Here is a 24240-nt window from a genome sequence, read left to right as displayed (position 1 = left end):
TATCTGATATTAAAAATTATCATTTACATACAACCATTTTTTTTTTCTGAAATAGACACCATCAAAGATCAAGGATAAGTTTATAAAAAGGAAAAAATTTCAAAACTACTTTCCATTTGCCCTGAATCCTTCCAGCATCTTTGGAGTCAATGGACCTTTATCATTCAGGTCTAAATATTTATTGTATTGAGCTTCCACTGATATGAGTTCTGTGGTAGCTGTTTTGTGTAAAGTTGAAAAAGTTGGAGGATCTGTTTCCACTCATGGGCACAAGCAGTACACAGGGAAGTTTGAAGGATAAATGCCTACATTAAGGGCGGGGGAGGGAAAGTCTCAAATAAACAACCAAATTTTGTACCTCAAGGAATAGAAAAACAAACAAAGCCCAAAGTTAGCAGAAGGAAGGAATTAACAAACATCAGAGCAAAAATAAGTGAAATAGAAAAATAAAAGGAATAGTAAAGATCACCAAAGCTGAGTTTTTAAGAAGATAAAATCTACAAACCTTTCTAGATTGAGAAAAAAAAAGGAGAATAATCAAAATTTAAATCAGAAAATAAAGAGGAGACTTTGCAACTGATACTGCAGAAATGCAAAGGATCACAAGAGACTACTAAGAAGCACATGCCAAGAAACCCACATAACCTATCAAGACTGAATCATGATAACACAGAAAGTATGAGCATACTAATAGCAAGTAAAGAGACAGAATCAGTAATAAAAATCTCCCAATGAGGAAAATCCAGACCAGATGAACTTACTGGTGAATTCTACCAAGAATTTAAAGAAGAATTAGTACTAGTATTTCAAAGAAATTTGAAGATGATAGGGCATTTTAAGCTCATTTTACAAGACCAGAATTAACCTGATATTAAAGCCAGACAAGGGCACTATAAGAAAAGAAAATTACATATCAGTAACCTGGAAGAACACAGAAATAAAATTCTTCAAACAGAATTAAACAGCACATTAAAAGGATAATAAGTGAGTGAGTGAAATTTGCTCAGTCGTGTCCAACTCTGCGACCTCATGGACTATAAGTCCATGGAATTCTCTAGGCCAGAATACTGGAGTGGGCAACCTTTCCCTTCTCCAGGGGATCTTCCCAACCCAGGGCTTTGAACCCTGGTCTCCCACATTGCAGGCAGATTCTTTACCAGCTGAGCCACAAGGAAAGCCCAAGAATACTAGAGTGGGTAACATATCCCATTTCTAGCAGATCTTCCCAGCCCAGGAATCAAGCCAGAGTCTCCTGTATTGCAGGCAGATTCTTTACCAACTGAGCTGTTAGGGAATATGATCAGTTCAGTTCAGTTCAGTTCAGTCGCTCAGTCGTGTCCGACTCTCCGCGACCCCATGAATCACAGCACGCCAGGCCTCCCTGTCCATCACCAACTCCCGGAGTACACTCAAACTCATGTCCACAGAGTCGGTGATGCCATCCAGCCATCTCATTCTCCGTCGTCCCCTTCTCCTCCCGCCCCCAACCTTTCCCAGCATCAGAGTCCTTTCCAGTGAGTCAACTCGTCTCATGAGGTGGCCAAAGTATTGGAGTTTCAGCTTTAGCATCAGTCCCTCCAATGAACATCCAGGATTGATCTCCTTTAGAATGGACTGGTTGGATCTCCTTGCAGTATAAGGGACTCTCAAGAGTCTTCTCCAACACCACAGTTCAAAAGCATCGATTCTTCGGCGATCAGCTTTCTTCACAGTCCAACTCTCACATCCATACATGACCACGGGAAAAACCATTGCCTTGACTAGACGGACCTTGGTCGGCAAAGTAATGTCTCTGCTTTTTAATATACTATCAAGGTTGGTCATAACTTTCCTTCCAAGGAGCAAGCGTCTTTTAATTTCATGGCTGCAATCAGCATCTGCAGGGAATATGATAAACTAATATTTATCCCTTGGGTGTAAGAAGATTCAATACATATAAGTTAATCAAAGTGATACACTATATTAACAGAATGAGGGATAAAGATCATATGATCATCTCAATACACACAAAAAAGCACTTGAAAAAATTCAATAGCTTTTCATGATAAAAATTGTCAATAACCTGAGTGTGGAGGGAATATATCTCACATAATCAAGTTCATATACATTCAGGAAAACATAAGGATACCCACTTTTACCACTTTTACCCTAATTGCCTAGAGAAATTAGGCAAAAAAAGAAAGAAAGAAAAGGCATCCAAGTCAGAAAAGAAAATGTAAAAGCCTGTTTTGCAGATGATTTGATCCTGTATATAGAAAATCCTAAAGACTCCACCAAAAACATATACTAACAAGTGAATTCAGTAAAGTAGACTCAAAATCAATACACAAAATCTGTTTCATCTTTATATATGAATAAAAAAACCTTCTGAGAAGAAATTAAGAAAACAAATCTAATTTACAATAATAATATCAAAAAGAATAAAAGATTGAGGAATAAATTTAGCCATGAAAATGAAATATCTGTATAATAAGCCCAAAAATTGATGAAAGAAATTGTAGAAGACACATGCTGCTGCTACTGCTAAGTCACTTCAGTCGTGTCCGACTCTGTGTGACCCCATAGATGGAAGCCCACCAGGCTCCCCCATCCCTGGGATTCTCCAGGCAAGAACACTGGAGTGGGATATCCTGTTTTCATGGATCGAAATAATTTATATTGTCAAAATATCCACAATACCTAAAGCAATCTACAAATTTTATGTAACACTTATTGAAATTCCAATGGCATATTTTAGGGAAATAGAAAAACAACCCTAAATTTTGTATGGAACCATAAAAGACCTAGAAAAGCTATAGCAATCTCAAGCTAGAAGAACAAAACAGGGAACATCATACTTCCTGATGTCAAAATATATTATAAAACTTTCATAATCAAAATAGTATGGTACTGGTATAAAAACAAACACATATACCAATGGAACAGAAGATATAACCCAGAAAAGCATATACTGTTTTTTGACAAAGATACTAATTTTTGACCAGCATACCAAGAATACACAATGGGTAAAGAATAATCTTTTCAACAAATGGTACAGGGAAAACTGAATAAGCCTGTGCTGAAATTGGACAGTTATCCTATGCCATATGCAAAAATCAACTCAAGTGTGTTAAAGATTTAAATGTGAGACCTGAAAACATTAAAGTCCTAGAATAAAGCATAGGACTAAGTTCCTCAACATTGGTATTGGCAAATATATTTTTTTCTATATGATACAAAATGTGCAGGCAATAAAAGCAAAAATAAACAAAAATATCAAACTAAAATTTCTCTATGCAGCAAATGACACAATAAACAAAAGTAAGAGGCAACCTAATGCAATGGGAGAAAATATTTGCAAACCAAATTTTCAATTAGTGATGAATGTCCCAAATATATCTGGAAGTCACATACCTCAATAAAAAAAAAATTTAAAAATGGGCAAAGGGCTTGATTTTTCCAAGACATATATGGCGAACAGGTACATGAAAAGATGCTCAGCAACACTAATCACTAAGGGAAATGGAAACAAATAATGAGGTATCCCTGCACACATGTTAAGATGCCAATTATAAAAAAATCAAAAGACAAGTATTGGTGAAGATGTAGAGAAAATGCAGTCCTGTACACTGTTGGTGGAGATGTAAACTGGCACAGCCACTTAAGGAAATAGAATGTTGATTTCTCAAAATAAATTAAAAATAGAACTACTGTATAGTCCAGCAATTACTCTTGTGTGTATATATTCAAAGGAAATGAGAACAGGAGCTTGAAGAGATCCTATCATCCTATGTTCAATACAGTGTTAATCACAAGATATGGAAGTAACATTAGTGTCCATCAGAAGATTAAGGGATGAAGAAAATGTGATAGACACACACAACAGAGTTTTATTCAGGCTTAAAAGAGAAGAATTTCCTGCCATTTGAGTATAATGGAAGTATCAGGGAAGCCCTAAGTGAAATAAGCCAAATGTAAAAAGACAAATACTGAATGATTTTACTTATATGTAAATTTTGCAAAGTTTAACTCTTAGAAACAGAGTGTGCAAGAGTGGTTACTGTGGTCTGGTGGGGAAATGGAGAGACATTGGTCAAAGGGAACAGACATTCAGTTATAAGGTGAATAAGTTCTGGAAACCTAATGTACAGTATAGTGATTATATACTGTTTTGTATACTTGATATTTGCTAAGAGGACATAGATTAACAGTTCTCACTACACACACACACACACACACACACACACACACACACACAGACAAAGGTAACTTGTGAAATAATTAATGAGATAATTAATATGTTAATTAACTTGATTGTGGTAATCATTTCACTGTGTTTGTATATCAACATATCACACTGTACACTTTAAAAATATACAATTTTTTTTTCAACCATGACTCAAGAAATCGAGGAGAAAAATTTGTTTTAGAGAATATCAGTACTAAACTCAGATCCAGACACAAATATTTCATCTCTCTGCTTAATTGCAAAAGTCTTTGTAAATGTTTTTGCTCATTTTCTGTTTCTTTCTTTCATTCTCCTCAGTGTTTTATATAATTTTATAGTTTTGCTACAGAATTCTTTCATGTGTTTTGATAGTATGAGTAGAAGACAAAATTAAGTATGTTTTCTGATTTACATTATTCCCCTTTTTTCTCTCCCTGGAACCCTCCATAACCTGAAACTATCATCAATAATCCCTCAAACAACTTGATACCTCAATATCCATGATTCTATAGAATGTGACCTAGTGGAAAGGAGTTTGGTAAAATCTTTCTTCATTGTTAATTTTTCTAAGTCATTGAAGAGACACTTTTTCCTAACCGGTGTTTTACATGAAAAACAAAGAATTCCCCAATTCATACAAAGGAGGTTAGGGGAGATTGGTAACTGAGAACGTTTCTCATATTATAGAAATTAAATATGTTTTCTAGAGAAAGCTTTCATATAAAACATTTCATTTGAAATCTCCAGTTTTCGAGTTGGCTTTAGCTCAAGTTGTTACTCTACCCCTTTGGACTTCTGAATACTCCAATTTTGCCAAATGCTCGTACATGAGTAATTTTGCAATTATTAGTCAATTCACTGCACTGATCTAGTCCAGAGTGAGGGATAAATACTTGCACATGCCCAGTCTCTTAATTAGTGTGTGTTACTGTTAACCTATAATATAGCAATGATCACAGAAGGATTATCCTTTATTAATGATGAAAGTGAGAACAAAGAGGGGAAGGGCTACACAGATGCTTTTAAGCCAAAATGGCACAGAGCAGGGAGCCTGGTCACGTATCAGGGTGCGAGTCCTCAGGGGCTTAATGATCCGTTCTCTCTGAGTCAGAATCGCTTCCCGGGCCCCAGCCCACTTCCCTGGCCCTTGTAGGCGGTACTGGTAAGGTGTGCATGGCCCAAGGAAAATTTCCAGAGCCAGCTTTGGATCCCACAGGAAAAGTGAGAACAGGTTGGGTTTCACTGCTATTTCAGAGGCGATTTCATCCATGTAATCCACATACTGAACTCTGCGTGCATCACGGAGACTATTCAGGTACCTGAAACCAGGAGGGAAAGCTATCAGAACCGCCATTTCTTCAAGCACAATTACATCTAAACATTGGCTGATGATTTCTCCAAAAAATGATATAAAGATGTTCTCTTGTTTTCATTGACAGTGGCCTCAGAGCTTTTTAACAAAATATTCTTGCAGTGTTTTTTCCCCAACAAATCCTTCCAAGGATCTTGGATATTAATAGGTCAACCCACAAGCTCCTAACCAAACATTAGAATTTTAATTAGATTCTGTGATGATCTCCTATCTCATTTCTCACATTGGTTTTTCTTTTCAACATGTTAAAAGAATGAAACAATCCTTCATTTCATCATATATTTTCAGATGCTTTACATCTCTAAGGCTACAGCATGACATAAATTTATAATTATATGTTATATAAAGTGTTCCATAAACTTTAAATAAAATTCTATGAAATCTCATCCAGGCAAATAGACTCAGATTCCATCATGAGAAAGATATAAAGAATGCTTGAAATACAAACACCTCCACCTAAACACTTTCAACTGACTTTCATCAAGAAGCAAGTTTCTTACGTTTTTTCAAATTCTGTTCTCTTCTTTCTTATGTGAGCCATCATGCCATTCACTGAAGGTAATTTGTTCAATCCTAGGAAGGAAATTCCAAACTTGAAAATGGTTTTCTTATTGAAAAGATGTGGTTTGAGGAAGAAACGTGTAATATGAGGGTCTGTTTGGTAGGGAACATCGTGAGATAGCAGAGGAGTGAAAATGGTTTTCTTATTGAAAAGGTGTGGATAGAGGAAGAAATGTGTAATACGGGGTCTGCTTGGTAGGGGACATCGTGAGACAGCAGAGGAGTGGGACAGATGGATTCAGGAGTTGCTCTGGATTGTCCTCCATTCACTGTTCTATCAGGTGCACACACCTTGCACATGCAAAAACCTGTCTTTAATGAGTTCACATCTTGACCGGCAGGCCTCAAATCTCACAAAGAAGAATAAACTGAAGCGAACTGCAACCAGTAACAAGGCACAAAGTAGTGTATGTAGTTCCATAACCAGAATATTCTTTCTGACTCTCTTTTAAATAGTGAGCTACACTTGTTCATTTATGCTATCACTTAGGTTTTCAATAGTTACTAATGGTGACTCAGTGACTCCTGATTGTCTTCACTGGATAGAGACTGCTTCTTGATTTTTCATCTTAAATCATGGAATATACTTTCCCATAATTATTCATTTCTTTAATGAATAATACCCTACATTTCAAGAAGCAGAATCTAGTAGGAACATATGGGAAATATTTTAAAGGAGCAAAGAAATGAGCAGAATTATTGCAATGTGATTGACATCATTTCATTAAGGTAGGTTTGACTCTGTCTTCAATCTATTCTAAACCTAAAAGTTATGATATAAAAAAGAATAATAATAAAAAAATTAGCACCATGGTTAATCTTCATTCATACAATCAACATTCATTGAAGGCTTACAAAAGACAAATGCTTGTTAATTCTCACCACTCTGCACAATACACCTAATTATTTCATTTATATAAGTGAGGGAATTGTGGAGGTCAAGTAATATGTCAAGACCACGCAGTCAGCATGTGGAGGAACTGGGTTTTAATTAGAACTCACTGGATTACAAAGCTCTTGCTCTTTTAATTGTGCTGTGGTCCTATTCCAGTTACTCTATGACTCTGCCATAATTTTCCTAACTCACAGTTCATAATTCTGTGACTCTGCTTGTCATTTTTATATTTTGAACTTGAGAGATAGGCAAAAAAATGCTCCCTGTAGTTGTGGATCACTTTTGTAAATATGCAAAGGGTCACTACATACCCTTGAATACACGTGCAGCCCATCGGCTCTGGAGTTCTGATGTGGGAATAGTGGCTCCTACTGGCTGGAGGATACCAATGAAAGCTAGTGTTGGTTTTTCTAGCTCAGGAGGGAAAACAAATTTATACATGGAATGCTGGATATCCAGAACTGTTGAATTATTTTCCAAAAATGGGAAAGAATAAGTGTATCCTGTGGCAAAGATTACAACATCAACATTTTCTTCTGTGCCATCCTCAAAGATGGCTGATGTTTCTGTGAATTTTGTAACATTTGGCTTCATCAGAACTCTTCCAGAAATTATGCGGTTGGGTAGATCATCACCGAAAGTAGCTTGATGACTCAGAAATCTGAAGAATGAAAATTTGTATGCAGGAAAACTAACATAAGTCTTTTTGGAAAAGAGGCAAACTAAGGAAATACTTAAAATGATTTTTAGTCATGCTAAAAAATGAAAGACATACATTTTTATTTTACAAAAGATTTTTGCTCAATATTTCTTCTGAATTATTTACTGAATAAACCTTCTGTATTCATCAGAGGGCCAATAATGTTTATACAGTGCTTACTATATGCAGAGAGAAACTTTTGAAAGGTGATATAAGTTTATAGCAGTGATATATTAATATCTAATTTCCTTAAAACAATTTTTTAGGAGGTGAGAGAGATTTTTTTAAAAGCAATAGGTGAAATGTTTAAAATGGAACAGAAAAATCAGATCATAGTCTGATTTCCATTATTTTGAGAACCTACATGGCATTTTTGTAAGATTTACTAACATTATTTAAATTTAACACTGTTAGTAACTAACAGTTTAACACTGTTTAAAGCAGTTTAACACTGCTTCTACCTTTGACTCCCCACAATTTTTCCTCCAATCCGCAGCCTGAGTGATCCTTTTAAAATGTAAAATTATTCCCTAATATATTGCTATTTCATTAAAAATATACTCCAAAGTTATTTTCATGCCTAAGTCCTAAAATTCTCTATGTGATCAGGTGCCTGCCTACCTCTCTGAAGTTTCTTCCTACCACTTTCCCTCTCCACCTGTACTCTAGCTACACCAGAGTCTTTACTTCTCCTGAAATAAGTCATGCAACTGATGTCGTTGTACTTGGTATTTCTTCTTCCTGGTATATTATTCTCTTAGATATCACTCAGGATGCTGCTGCTGCTGCCTTCAGATTCTGATTCAAATGTTCTTTTATCACATAAACATTCCATTACCACCCCATCTAAAAGCAGTTTATCTCCCAAACCCTGATTAATGTTTCTTCATAGCATATATTATGCTATGTCATTGTACAATATTTTCAAAACTCTAGGAAGCCCAGCAAGAGGTAGAACTGTGGCACTGTCATCATTCTTCCCCAGTATCCAGAGTGCTACTTGATTATAGTAGGAGCTAAAAAATATTCATTAAATTTATCTAGGCTGTGCATATAGGCAATGTTATGCATTTCTTCATTGAAACTTCACAACAGATAGGCAGATAGGACTGCATCTTGTCAATATATTAAAAAAAAGAAAGACAAAATGCATAACTGCTCCAGGGTCATATAGCAGGTAAGCATCAGATTTGTTAAAATTTATTTTACATTTAAAAACTGCATATATATATACACATATATATACATTTTTGTTTTGTACATGCATATAATATCTTTTTACTAATAAAAGACAAAATTGATTCATGATTTTAATATATTTTAACTGAAATATATTTATATTCTTAATACTTGGATGAATATATATTTACCACATATTTTTCTTTTATCTTTCATATAATTTTCAAGCAAACTTTTATTCTATTAGTATCATATTTGTATTAATCATGTAGTGTACATATTTGTCCCAAATCTAAATTTTATTCTCTGAAACATCATGGATAGCTCTTATTAGTTTGTATTTGGTGAAATCCACATTCACCCTTTCTTCAAACAAATATAGAGAGATTTCTATCATCTTTATGTGGCAGAACTTCAGTCAACCTTCATCAGTTTCATTGTCCTTTTCAAAAGATTTTTCTGGTTCTATTATGTATTCCTTGAGGTTTAATGTCCAGAATATTGCATTATGCATTTCAAATGCAGACAAATCATGTTTTCATAGAAAAGTTCAATAATCATTCCTTATTTAGTTCCATCAAACTTTCTTATGAATCTTAGCTTTCTTGAGTTTCAAGTTATGAGAGCTGATAAATCCATTCTTTTAACTCACATGCTTGCTATCTATATAATAATGAACACACCTGCCATTCAACCCATATTATTGTTTTTTAAGGCAGCTTGAGAAGAGGGGCATTTGTGGATGCATGTATACATGTACGTTCAAATGAGAATAACAGAAATGCCTGTTCAAACTTTGCCAGTCTCCTTCTCCCTAATCCTGACAATCACATACTCCACCACTAAGACTCTGTTATACATCTTCAGGGCTGATGACTCCAAGTCTGCTCTCCACTTTGATTCTCAGAATATTCTATCCTAATTCTTGCCATGTATCTCTTTATGGATACCTTAAGTATCTCAAACACTGTTTTCTAAAGCTTAAATCATCAAACAGCCTCCTCAGATCTTCCAAATTTCCTATCCTCCTGAATTCCTTTCCTTAGTAGGATGGTACACTCTCTACCCAATCATTCAAGCTAGAAATGGGATGTTGGTGTGTAGTTGGGCTTTTATTTTCTCTTTTATGTTATTCTGACATCTATCTTGTTGTCTCGCTTGCCTAACCTGTTTTAAAGATAGCAAATGGCAAGAGCACTTCTTTTTTATTCAAACCATCCAATCCCAAATCTGTAGCCCCAACCAATTCTTAGCTCCAATCAACTACTTATCTAACTCTCACACACCAGGCAATATTTCCCCTCTCCTTAATTATCTCAGGGCTAGGAACCAGGCAAATCTAGCCTAAAATCCACTGGAATTATTCAAACTAGCCAATCCTATGCCGTTTGCCTTGCCCTGCCCTGCTTGTCCCATAGAAACCCCAATCAAGTCTCTAGTATCAGTTTTTCCCTTGTTTCTGCTTCTAGCTGGATAAACCCCCATGTAGCCTTGCATGGCTTGATATGTCTCTTTCTCTTAGAAAATGTAAGTAATACTTTCTCCTTACAATGTCATTGACCTCTCCACGTTGCTGCTCACTCACCTCCATAAACTAAAATCCCATGAGCATAGCTTTAATATGTTTAGAAAATTAATTAGACAATAAAACAATAGAAAATTGATGAACATTTATTGTGTGTTTGAGACTAGTGTAAACTGTGTATATATTTTCCTCTTTAATGTGCAAAACAACCACTGAATTGGGGACTATTTTCACCCTTTTATATATAAGGAAGATGAGGCACACGTAATTAAGTAAATCTGTTCAATATCACACACCTATAAAGTGGTGACACTAGGATTCACACCACAGGTGTCTGGATTCAGATTTCTATTCAAGACAAAGAAAGAATGTATTGAATTTCAAAGGACCCTTTTACAAGTCTTCCATCTTATTGATGGAGTCTTACCAGATTCCTGACTTTTTTTTCGTTTGGCTCAGAAAGATGGAGTTTATTTTTATGGCATAGTATATCATTTGCTTCTCTACTGTCTAAAGCCTAAAGAAAAAGTGCACAGTACATGACTGAAGTGACTTAGCAGCAGCAGTAGCAGCTTGAAAACATCAAGAGTGGGGACAGATGAAGCTGCCATCATGCCTGAAATTCAATTTTCTTCTTCTAAGTTTAGTGAATAGAATGGCCCAAAGAAACATGAGGAAAGAAAGGATGATTAACATTCTCCTAAGATAGCTTGATTCATGGGGTCGCGGAGAGTCAGACAAGACAGAGCGACTGAAATGAACTGAACTGAACTGAAAGATAGTTGAAGTCTACTTTCAAGGTGGTGAAACATCAACTCTAAATCATCCTTAAGTTCCAAGTTTGACCCACTGATTCCACAAGGCAGCAGCAACATTACTTTTTTAAAATCCTAGAACATACCTGTGTTGAGGTAGCAAACCATAAATGTCATGGTTAAAGTGAGCATTTAATTTATTCTCTGCCCATCTGTTGGTTAAGAATGCAGGGCAAATTTTGTTGAGAAGAGAATTAAAACGCGTAAAGAGAACCGTGTCCAAGGGCATCCCATTATCCCAGACCCGGTTCCAAATCCATGCACCACGTCTTGTGCTGAGAAACACCTAGGAGAGAATGCAAGTATATGCACAATAGATATGATAGTTCACTTTAATAGGATAATGTCTCAGTTCTTCAGATATCACTCATTTGGCTCATGAGAAGAAATGGATAAAAACTCTACCATCTTTTATCTTGAAGACTTCTGTTCTCAAAAGCAGGAAGACCACACTCCCACATACAGACACATCTGACTTGTTGCTTATAGCACCAAGCCTTCTTCTGGATCAACCCACTATTCTTTTTGAACCTTTCCCAGGGCAGTATTTGATGCCTGCATTGTCTTAAATTCCAAAAACACATAATGATTCAAAAAGACTAGATATCAACAGTTGACACAAAAGATCCCATCTAGCTGCTAATTACTGTGTTGTAGTAACTACAACACTTAGTTAATTTGTACCCCTACTGAAGGAATTGGAGTTGAAAGATGGTGTCAAGTGTCATGTCAATGAAAAATAAAGGGATTTAAAAAATGGTTATTTAGTAAGTTTTTTCTTTTTTAAATTCTTGGCTGAACTGGTAAAAATCTTCAGACTCTGGTAAAAATAAACGATTTGGTAGTCTCTGAGGTTTGAAATATTTATTTGTATTTCATTCTCCATTTTTCTTTTTAGGAATAGATTATCAAGATGTCTATTGAGGAAACTGGAGAAGGAAATGGCAACCCATTCCAATAATCTTGCCTGGAGAATTCCATGGACAGAGGAGCCTGGCAGGCTATAGTCCATGGGGTTGCAGAATCAGGCATGACTGAGCAACTTTCACTCACTCACTATTGAGGAAACAGGTGTGAGAAGATAATTAACAATCAGTATTGAAACAGTGTATGAGTACACACAACACATATTTCATGCAATTCTCATATCTCAGAAGGTAGGGGCCAGGTTGCATCTCAGGAAAGAGAATTTAGGCACCAAACCTGTGCAGCTACATGACTGAGCTCAATAGCCAAATCAACTCCAGAATTTCCAATGCCAATCACAATGATTTTCTTGCCCTGAAATTTCTCTGGACTCTTGTATTCCCAACTGTGGATATATTGACCTTTGAAACGAGTGATTCCTGTGGGCAAGAACACAATGAAGCATTGACCGTTATTTTCTCTTTTAAACTGCTGGCATATTCTAAAGCTTATTGCTAAACTCAAAGGCTATCTCATTTAAATCTCTCATTTTCTGGTCTACTATTCCTGGTCTGTAAACTGTGCTTGTCCTAAATTATCAGACAGAATTAATTCTCCTACTGTTCTGTTCTGGAACAAAAACTTTAGATTCCAACAAATTCTCAGGTTTCTTAAAAAGTCAGATATTTTACTTCTGCCTCTTTTTAACTTATCTATATCCTGCCAAGTCTCCAAAAAGAGCTTGACTCCTACATAAGTAATACATATTCTTTATCCATCATCTTTGTTATTTATAAATACTGCTCTGATCCAGTTTCCTGTCTTGCTTTCTTAACCCAAGCTTCGTCCCTGTCTACCTTGTTTTCCATCTCTCCCTAGGCCCAGTACACCCTTTCTACTAACACTAGCACTATTCACTTTGCTCTTTACTAGGGACAAGTGCTCATTGATTCTGAGGCTGAGAGGATATAAAAACTTATTATTTTTGTTTAAAAAATATGCTCCGACTAAAACAAAATCCTCATGTAGCCAAACCATGATATCTGGTCGCTTTTGTACCATTTCATCTTTCAAACAACATTGAGGCCTGCACTTACAGGCTTCACTGTTCCTCCTGTGACATTGGACAGCCCTGTTCCATCCTAATTGTGGATCATTCCTTGCCCTTTTTTCTTTATCTAGTGAAAACCTCAGCTTTCCCTTGGAAGCAATTCTTTGATCATCACCTAGTGAATTCCTGAGCTCAATAATTTTCCTTTCAATTTCTGACTACAACTGTTCCAATTATTTCCCCTCCTCCTGGTCCTACTAAAATCCCTCTCATTATCCGAAGATAACATTTTCTTCTCATTTTTTATGAAACAATAAAAACCTGAGATGAGTTCCTCAACATTTAAAAGTTCCTGTGTTTTCATCTATCCTTCCTCTGTCTCCTTTCCCCAAGATAAAATATTTTTATTCTGTTGGAAAATGAACACTTTGCCCTCTGGCTCAATATGGGAGTAGAACTTGAGATCAAACAAACCTAAGCATACTTCATAACTCTTTCACTACTAGATGCATTTGTAATGCATAAAATGGAAATTGTTTTACCTAGCTCATAGGAATGGTATAAGGATCCTTTTAAACACTCCTAAAACATAGCACTTGAAGAATAAGTCTAATATTCATCTTTGAATGTCTTAAATCTTATCCCATCCTCTTCCATTTTCAATAATCATCTCTAAGACCCTGTCACCTGTTCAATCTTTGCCCCTCAAACAGGCAGAATTAGCTTTTCCAAGACCTCTTCTCTCTCACGAAATGGCAACTCAATTGCTTAGGACAATAACATTGTCCTTTTTTTATCCTTTTATAATATATCCCCTTTTTAAAAATCACACCTCATAACTGATCCGTCAGCAAGTTCTTTTTTCCAACTTCTGCTAGGAAATAAAGGGATACCTGGAGTAATAGGCAAATTTGGCCTTGGAGTACAAAATAAAGCAGGGCAAAGGCTAACAGAGTTTTGCCAAGAGAATACACTGGTCATAGCAAACAACTTCTTCCAACAGCACTAGAGATGACTCTACATATGGACATCACCAGACAGTCAATACCAAAATCAGGTTGATTATATTCTTTGCAGCCAAAGATGGAGAAACTCTATAAAGTCAGCAAAAACAAGACGAGAGCTGACTGTGGCTCAGATCATGAACTCCTTATTGCCAAATTCAGATTTAAATTGAAGAAAGTAGGTAAACCACTAGACCATTCAGGTATGACCTAAATCAAATCCCTTACAATATATACTGTGGAAGTGACAAATAGATTCAAGGGATTAAATCTGATAGAGTGCCTGAAGAACTATGGACAGAGGTTTGTGAATTGTACAGTAGGCAGTGATCAAGACCATCCCCACGAAAAAGAAAAGCAAAAAGGCAAGATGGTTGTCTGAGAAGGCCTTACAAAGCTGAGAAAAGAAGAGAAGTTAAAGGCAAAGGAGAAAAGGAAAGATATATCCATATGAATGCAGAGTTCCAAAGAGTAGCAAGGAGAGATAAGAAAGTCTTCTTCAGTGATCAATCCTAAGAAATAAAGTAAAACAATAGAATGGGAAAGACTAGAGATCTCTTCAAGAAAATTAGAGATACCAAGGGAACTTTTCATGCAAAGATGGGCAAAAGAAAGGACAGAAATGGTATGGACCAAACAGAAGCAGAAGATATTAAGAAGAGATGGCAAGCATACAAAAAAGAGCAATACAAAAATGATCTTCATGACCCAGATAACCACGATGGTGTGATCACTCACCTAGAGCCAGACAACCTGGAATGTGAAGTCAAGTGGATCTTAGGAAGCATCACTACAAACAAAGCTAGTGGAGGTGACAGATCCCAGCTGAGCTACTTGAAATCCTAAAAGATGATGCTATTAAAGTGCTGCACTCAATATGCCAGCAAATTTGGAAAACTCGGCAGTGGCCACTGGAAAAGGACTGGAAAAGGTCAGTTTTCATTCCAACCCCAAAGAAAGGCAATGCCAAAGAATGTTCAACTACTGCACAATTGCAATCATTTCACACGCTAGCAAAGTAATGCTCAAAATTCTCCAAGCGAGACTTCAACAGTACATGAACTGAGAACTTGCAGATGTTCAAGCTGTATTTAGAAAAGGCAGAAGAACCAGGGATCGAATTGCCAACATCCACTGGATCATCAAAAAAGTGAGAGGGTTCCAGAAAAACATCTACTTCTGCTTTCTTGACCATGCCAAATCCTTTGACTGCATAGACCAAACCAAATTGTGGAAAATTCTTAAAGAGATGGGAATACCAGACCACCTTGCCCCAGTCCTGAGAAATATGTATGCAAGTCAAGAAGCATCAATTAGAACCAGACATAGAACAATGGACTGGTTCTAAATTCAGAAAGGAGTACATCAAAGCTGCATATTGTCACCTTGCTTATTTAACTTATATATAGAGTACATCATGCAAAATGCTGAGCTGGATGAACACAAGCTGGAATCAAGATTGCTGGGAGAAATATCAATAACCTCAGATACACAGATGACATCACCCTTAAGGCAGAAAGCAAAGAACTAAAGAGCCTCTTGATGAAAGTGAATGAGGAGAGTGAAAAAGTTGGCTTAAAACTCAACATTCAACAAGCTGACATCATGGCATCCGGTCCCATCACTTCATGGCAAATAGATGGGGAAAGAATGAAAACAGTGACAGACTTTATTTTTTTGGACCGCAACATCACTGCAGATGGTGACTGCATCAATGAAATTAAAAGACCCTTGCTCCTTGGAAGAAAAGCTATGACCAACATAGCATATTAAAAAGCAGAGACGTTATTTTGCCAACAAAGGCCATCTAGTCAAAGCTATGGTTTTTCCAATAGTCATGTATGGATGTTAGAGTTGGACTGTGAAGAAAGCTGAGCACTTAAGAACTGATGTTTTTGAATTGTGGTGCTGGAGATGACTCTTGAGAGTCCCTTGGACTGCAAGGAGATCAAACCAGTCAGTTCTAAAGGAAATTAGTCCTGAATATTCATCGGAGGAACTGATGCTGAAGCTAAAACTCCAATACGTTGGCAACCTGATGTGAAGAACTGACCCATTAGAAAAGACCCTGATGCTGGGAAAGCTTTAAGGCAGGAGGAGAAGGGGACAACAGAGGATGAGATGGTTGGATGGTATCATCAACTCGACGGACGTGAGTTTGAGCAAGCTCTGGGAGTTGGTGATGAACAGGGAAGCCTGGCATGCTGCAGTCCATGGGGTCGCAAAGAGTTGTATACGACTGAGACACTGAACTGAACTGAACTTCAAACTATATTTAAGATCCAAGCACCACGTTATGTCTCCACTGCCACTATCCTGGTCAAAATCACCATAATTTTTCACCTGAATTAGCAAGAACCTCCTCCCTGGCCTGCCTGTTTCTGCTTTCCCAGGTCCTTCCCCAGCTGTTCTCAACACAACAGCCAAAGTGATTGGAGCAAGCCACTGCTCTGCTGAAAACCTCCCAGTGACTCCCACCTCAGTTAAAGTCAGAATCATGGTCCAAACAATGGCCTTTTTAATTCTTATTGATCTGGTGCAGCATTCACTCTCTGACATCATCTCCTGTAGTCTTTCTTGTATTCTCACCACATGGACCTGTCTGAAACACACCCACCTCAAGTTCCTTGAACTGTTTTCTTCCTTTTCTACAACCTGCATTCCTCAGCTATTTGCATCACTTCCTCAATGCCTTGGGGGATTTAGTCCAGTGCTCTTTTCTCACTGAAGCTTTACCTGGCCACTCCAACTAGTCTTGCATGACAAGCCCATCTCCCCAACCACCAGCCCTTTGCCCTTCCTGGTAATTGTTTCTCTTCATAGTTATTACCTTCCACATATTTATCCTTTTTTGTGTCTCTCTCCATCTACTACCATGTACACTCCAAGGAGACAGAAATTTTGATCTGTTTAACTCTCTGCTGAGCCTCTGCCACAAAAGTGATGCCCAGTAGATATTTCTTGAATGAATACTGATTGCATGAATACAGGAATATTTAAACCTCTAATAAGCTAATAACTAACAGACCACTTTTGACCAATTTTATCTTTCTCTTTCTTCTTGTGCACTTGGAAACAGACATGAGAATGGAAAGTGGGGGAGTCTAGCATCTCCTAAGAAGTCCAAAGGAGTCTCAGGTTCAGCTCTCTTTGAGCAAATGGGATACACATTCTGCTTCTAGAGGTAAAAAGGAGCTCTTGTGCAGGTAACTCATTGCTGCATGATTCCTTATATTCAGAGTGCTTAAGCTTCCAAATAGTAAATAGCACTGCAGTATCTTGTAAGATATGTAGTGACTCTAGCACTTAGCTATTTGTAGTCATCCTGTTATGTTATGTTTTATATACATATATGTACATATATGAGCCTTCCCTGGTGGCTTGGTGGTAAAGAATCTGCTTGCAATGCAGGAGCTACAGGAGAAGCAGGTTCAATCCCCGGGTTGGGAAGATCCTTGGAGGAGCGCATGGCAACCCACTCTAGTTTCTTGCCTGGAGAATCCCATGGACAGAGGAGCTTGGTAGGCTATAGTTCATAGGGTCACAAAGAGTCAGACATGATGAAGCAACTTAGCACTCATGCACATATATATATATATATATATATATATACATATTCAGAAATAAAGCAAAATATTAATATATTTCTGTATCTTTGCTCTTACTAATTACTGTTAAAATGTAGCACCTTCTTCTTAAATAGCCCAGAACTGGTGGTGATAGGATATTTTAGTATTTTTATTTTCAATTTTATAACTTGTATTATTTGAACTAACTTGCATTACTTTATAATCAGAAAATACAATATTTATTATGAAACTAAGGTGACTTTCAGAATTGTATACTCTCTGCAAAAATAATAATAGCTACAGTGATAATATCTCACAACACCAGTGCCTTAGAATTCAATAGCACATACCTGGAAATTCCTGGAGTGGCATGATGGGATTGGTAAAAAGGCCACTACACACCATAATCCCATCAAAGACATAGGATTCTTGTTTTCCTTCAGCCTGCACCACAACATCCCACTGTCCCGTGAAAGAGAAATCAGAGTGCTTCCTCACGCTGCACACCTTTGACTGGGAATGAGACAAACAGACTCATGACCACTCTTCCCTGATGCCCTCAAGAACTCTTGACCTCGTGAATAAAGTTGATTGCAGGTACTCTCATCTAGGCTTTCATTAAAGTGCTCAAGTATAACTGGTCTCCTGAACAAGGCATTTTTAAGGTGAGATTAGCTCAATTTGTTCAGACTACAGTCCTCAAGGTAGCAAAGGGTGATCCAACACCAGGTGTACAGTTTGGTATTTCAGTCAATCTCCCATATTTTCTCCTGAAGGAGACTTCCATGGAGACGTATGTAAAGCCCACTGCTCTGGCCTGGCTTTTGGCTCTAACAAGAGACTTCCTTGTATGCTGAGTGTTCTCTGCCCCACTTACCAGAAACCGGATGTGCTTCAAAATGTGAAAGTGTTTGACATACATACGGAGATACTCCATGATTTTGGAATTGTGCAAGTAGTTGGGAAAGTGGTCAGGGAAAGGGTAATCACTGTAGGCTGTCATCTCCTTTGAAGTGTTGCTGATGACAGATTTATAGACACTTGGCCTGCCTCCTTCAGTCTTCTCCTACCAAGAAAACAAAGGACACCTGCTAAAGTATATCAACTTTAATAACAGATCAAACTATGAGTCTTCTTCAAAATGAAGAGCATAGTTAGATTAAGGAATTCCACAATATTAAACCATTCATACACAAAATTATCCCTTTTGATAAGCACAATCTCTGTAAATATGACCAGGCTGGTGAAATGAAAGCTTTATATGGGCATCACCTAGTGAAATCAGATGACATATTGTGGTATCTGGGGGCATTCTGTCATAGTCCTTGAGATGTATCATTGCATGGCTCCATCAAGGAAATTGACATTAAGTCATTTCTCTGAATCTATTTCTTCACTTGTAAATAGGTACTTGTCCATGTCACAGAGTTGTTGTGGAGACCAAAAAATACACATTAAATGCTATGAAAACCTTGCAGGGGAAAACAATTATTAATGCATACTTTGTTATAGGACTTATAGAAATTGCAGGTACAGGGTGAAAAGGACATCAGAGTGGGAGATTGGAGAAGATTTTCTTGAGATGTATCTGTATCAGACATGGTCCATCCAGGAATATGGGAGCTCCTCTCTCGCTACTTGAAACAGGGAATGTAATGCAGAGAATTGGTAACATAGGTAATGAGAAACCCGAAAAGCCAATAAGGTATTGGTGAAATGTTCCAGAGATTAGCAAAGGCAAGCACCCAGTACCACATCTAGGCTAGACCTAGCCAACTAACAGTTGGTGGTGTCATTTGACCTTCCTTCTTTTTCCTCCATGGTAACATCAAAGACCATGTGGTCCAGGGGTATAACTATAAGTTGAAGAAGAGCCCTTTAATATGCCTATCTAGTGGCTAGTGTTAGTCACTCAGTTATGTTCAACTCTTTGCAATCCCGTGGACTGTAGCCCACCAGACTCCTCTGTTAATGGGATTTTCCAGGCAAGAATACTGGAGTGTGTTGCCATTTCCTTCTCCAGGGGATCTCCCCAACCCAGATATTGAACCCATGCTTCCCTCATTGCAGACAGATTCTTTACCATCTGAACCACCAGGGAATATACCTATGATGCAGGCCGAATACTATCACTGTCCTCAGCTCTTGAGATTTCAGCTTTGTCCTGAAATTTTAGAGTTGGTGTTAGTTGCCCTGACTGTACGTACATACTCTTAGGCTCAAGATAAAAATCTAAAGTTCATGTATTAGTATATATGTGATAACTGAAGCCACGGAGGGCTAGGAAGGTATCCTAAGGAACACATAAAAAGTTAAAAAACCAGAAGAGTAAGAAGAGAGCTATAATCAGAAACATGAAAAATACTGAGAAGGAAAATCAGAAAGACAACAGAGTGAAATCACAGAAGCTAGAGACAAGTGCTTTAAAAAGGAGCTGATTTTTAACATCATTGGCTCCGCTTGAGAAACCGTTACAATTCTGGACAGAAAGTCCATTCAGTTTGTCAATTTTATTGGTAACAGTGGTGAGAGCAGTTTTGGGGAAGTGCCAGGATGTCTATCATGTGGTGATGGTGGAGATGAAGGAAGAGCAAGCACACAATTCTCCTTGAAGGAGCTAGAGTCTGAAAGCAAACGAGATTGATTGAACCTCATCCTTGATGCCATGGACTGCAGCACACAGGTTTCCCTGTCCTTCGCTATCTCCTGGAGCTTGCTCAAACTAATGTCCATTGAGTCGGTGATGCCATCCAACCATCTTGTCATCTGTCATCCCCTTCTCCTCCTGCCTTCAATCTTTCCCAGCATCAGGGTCTTTTCTAAAGAGTCAGCTCTTTGCATCAGGTTACCAAAGTATTGGAGCTTCAGTTTCATTCCAATTCAGGGTTGATTTCCTTTAAGATTGACCAGTTTGATTTTCTTGCTGTCCAAGAGACTCTCAAGAGTCTTCTCCAACATCACAGTTCAAAACATCAATTCTTTGGCGCTCAGCCTTTCTTATGGTTTAACTCTCACATCTGTACATGACTACTGGAAAAATCATAGCTTTGACTATAAGGATCTTTGTTGGCAAAGCAATGCCTCTGCTTTTTAATATGCTGTCTACATTGGTCATAGCTTTTCTTCAAAGGAGCAGTAGTTGAAGGATAAATTAGTGCTGTAGTCCTTGCATTCTTATTTCCCAGATATGAAAATATGTCATTACACACAGAGAAGTATAAGCATATTCAAACTTACCTCATATCTCCACAGCCCTCCAATGTCATTGCTTTCTTCAAAACAGGTGGGTTCCAGTCCCTCCTCCAGACAGATCTTAATGGCACCTAATCCACTGACTCCAGCACCAATCACCATAATTCTTTTTCCTGGCATTATGTCTTGTATCAGGAAACACAGTATAAAGTCAGACTTTTATTGCCATGTATATTTTTTCTATCATGCAAAGTTAGTTTTTCTCTAAAATTGCTAGTAAATGCATTGAAGGTACATCTTGTTCAAAGCAGATATGCCTTTCAAAGGAACATCCAGTGACAGAAAATCTTAGTTCCCTCAGGCTTTCTTGTTTTCTAGTACAAAGGAAACTGTTTTTTTTAAAGCGGTTTGACTCCTAAAATTTTTCTGATCATATGAGTTCACACTTTTACGTTTCTTTTTTGATAGTTTCCTTATACCTAATACATTTGCACTCACACATTCTCAAAAACCTCTTTATTCATAGATTTTGCCCATACTTTTCTTCCTTTCCATTATGGTTTATTACATAATAAAAAAATACTTACCACTGCTATATAATAAGATCTTATTGTTTGTGTGCTCTATATATAATAGTTTGTATCTGTTAGTTCCAAACTCCCAACCCAATTCTTTCCTGCCATGGCCCTCACTTTGGTGACCACAAATCTGTTCTCCATGTCTGTGGGTCTATTTCACAGATAAGATCACTTGTGTCATATTTGTGTCACATATAAGTTATACTCTGGTATTTTTCTTTCTTTTTCTGAATTACTTCAGTTAGTATAATAATCTCTATGTCCACTCATTTAGCTTCAGATGGCATGTGTCATTCTATGTTATGACCAAGTAATATTCTCCTATATAAATAGATTACATCTTTATCCATTCATCTGTTGATGAACATTTAGGTTGTTTCCATGTCCTGGCTACTGTAAATATTGCTTCTATAAACATAAGGGTGTATGTATCTTTTTGAATTATATTACAAACAGACTTTTAATTCCTTCAACTACTACTATCTGCTTATAGAAACACTTATGTAGGGTACTTTGGCACATTTTACCTTTATTTAAGCTAGAGAATCCCTACTTTTGTCTCATAATAGAGTTTGAAGTGGGGAAAAAATAAAACCCCAACAGAAATCATCATATAAATATCATTCACAACACTCTTCTTGGGGTAGAGTGTGAACTATGTAAAAGTTAGGAGTCTTTAGGAAAGCAGTCTGATTGCCTTTACACCAGAGATTAATATTCTGCCATTCATTCATTCAACAGATATCAATTGGCTGCCTAGTATATACCAGACACTTCTTTAGTGGGGCAGATATAGCATTGAACAGATCAGACACAGTTCTTTAAAAGAATTCTAATGAGGTAGAGACCAAACAATTAAGCAAATACGTAGTAAGCCAGATGATGATACATTCTATGTAGAAAAATTAAGGAGCATATGGTCTATAGGAGATAGAGGAGACAGGGTATTATTTCATACAGGATGGTCAGAGAAGGACTCAAGAATGACATTTAAGCAGGGAGTAAAGAACCAAGACAAAAGTAAAGAAGTTGGGAATCAACCTTCTTGACTTCACACTATACTTCAAAACTATAGTCATCAAGGCAGTATGGTACTGGTGCTAAGATAGAAATATAGATCAACGGAACAAAATAGAAAGTCCAGAAATAAATCCATGCACCTATGAACACCTTATCTTTGACAAAAGAGACAAAAATATACAATGGAGAAAAGACAGTCTCTTCAACAAGTGGCCCTGAAGAAACTGGTCAACTACCTGTAAAAGAGTGAAACTAGAACACTTTAACACCATATATGAAAATAAACTTAAAATGAATTAAAGATCTAAATGTAAGATCAGAAACTATAAAACTCTTAGAGGAAAACATAGGCAAAACACTCTCTGGTATAAATTACAGCAAGATCCTCTATGACCAACCTCCCAAAGTAATGGAAATAAAACCGGAAATAAACAAATGGGACTTAATTAAATTTAAAAACTTTTGCACAACAAAGGAAACTATAAGCAAGGTGAAAAGACAGTCCCCAGAATGGAAGAAAACAACAGCAAATAAAACAACAGGCAAGAATTAATTTTGAAAATATATAAGCAGCCCATGCAGCTAAATACCAGAAAAAACAAACAACCCAATCAAAAAGTGAGCAAAAGACCTAAACAAACATTTTTCCAAAGAAGACATTTTGATGGATATGAAAAGATGCTCAACATCATTCATTATTCAGTTCAGTTCAGTTCAGTTGCTCACTCGTGTCCGACTCTTTGCGACGCCATGAATCACAGCACACCAGGCCTCCCTGTCCATCACCAGCTCCCAGAGTTCACTCAAACTCATGTCCATAGAGTCGGTGATGCCATCCAGCCATCTTATTCTCTGTTGTCCCCTTCCCCTCCTGCCCCTAATCCTTCCCAGCATCAGAGTTTTTTTTCCAGTGAGTCAACTCTTCGCATGAGGTGGCCAAAGTATTGGAGTTTCAGCTTTAGCTCAGTTCTTCCAATGAACACCCAATGATCTCATTTAGGATGGACTGGTTGGATCTCCTTGAGGTCCAAGGGACTCTCAAGAGTCTTCTCCAGCACCACAGTTCAAAAGCATCAATTCTTCAGCGATCAGCTTTCTTCACAGTCCAACTCTCACATCCATACATGAGCACTGGAAAAACCATAGCCTTGACTAAATGGACCTTGGTTGGCAAGGCAATGTCTCTGTTTTTTAATATGCTATCTAGGTTGGTCATAACTTTCCTTTCAAGGAGTAAGCGTCTTTTAATTTCATGGCTGCAATCACCATCTGCAGTGATTTTGGAGCCCCCCAAAAATAAAGTCTGACCCTGCTTCCACTGTTTCCCCATCTGTTTCCCATGAAGTGATAGGACCAGATGCCATGATCTTAGTTTCTGAATGTTGAGCTTTAAGCCAACTTTTTCACTTTTCTCTTTCACTTTCATTAAGAGGCTTTTTAGTTCCTCTTCACTTTCTGCCACAAGGGTGGTGTCATCTGCATCTCTGAGGTTATTGATATTTCCCCTGGCAGTCTTGATTCCAGCTTGTGCTTCCTCCAGCCCAGCGTTCCTCATGATGTACTCTGCATATAAGTTAAATAAGCAGGGTGACAATATACAACCTTGAAGTACTCCTTTTCCTATTTGGAACCAGTCTGTTATTCCATGTCCAGTTCTAAGTGTTGC

General features: G+C 37.4%; 1 protein-coding gene across 1 annotated transcript; it reads right to left on the bottom strand.

Annotated features, from left to right (window-relative positions):
* Positions 1-5171: 5171 nt before the first annotated feature.
* LOC129540462 (flavin-containing monooxygenase 5-like) lies at positions 5172-21156 on the bottom strand. Its single transcript, XM_055401459.2, has 8 exons — positions 21022-21156; positions 18662-18850; positions 18135-18297; positions 12458-12600; positions 11341-11540; positions 7347-7696; positions 6080-6152; positions 5172-5526 (listed from the first exon to the last, which is right to left on the bottom strand). The coding sequence occupies exons 1-8, from the start codon at positions 21154-21156 to the stop codon at positions 5172-5174; spliced, it is 1608 nt and encodes a 535-aa protein (XP_055257434.2).
* Between the last annotated feature and the right edge of the window lie 3084 nt (positions 21157-24240).

The sequence above is a fragment of the Moschus berezovskii genome, chromosome 4 (assembly GCF_049115385.1).
Source record: "Moschus berezovskii isolate FMDL1 chromosome 4, NW_MosBer_1.0, whole genome shotgun sequence".
Taxonomy (NCBI): Eukaryota; Metazoa; Chordata; class Mammalia; order Artiodactyla; family Moschidae; genus Moschus; species Moschus berezovskii.
The sequence above is the reverse complement of the archived record's forward strand: the minus strand, read 5'-3'. Positions and strand labels throughout refer to the sequence as shown.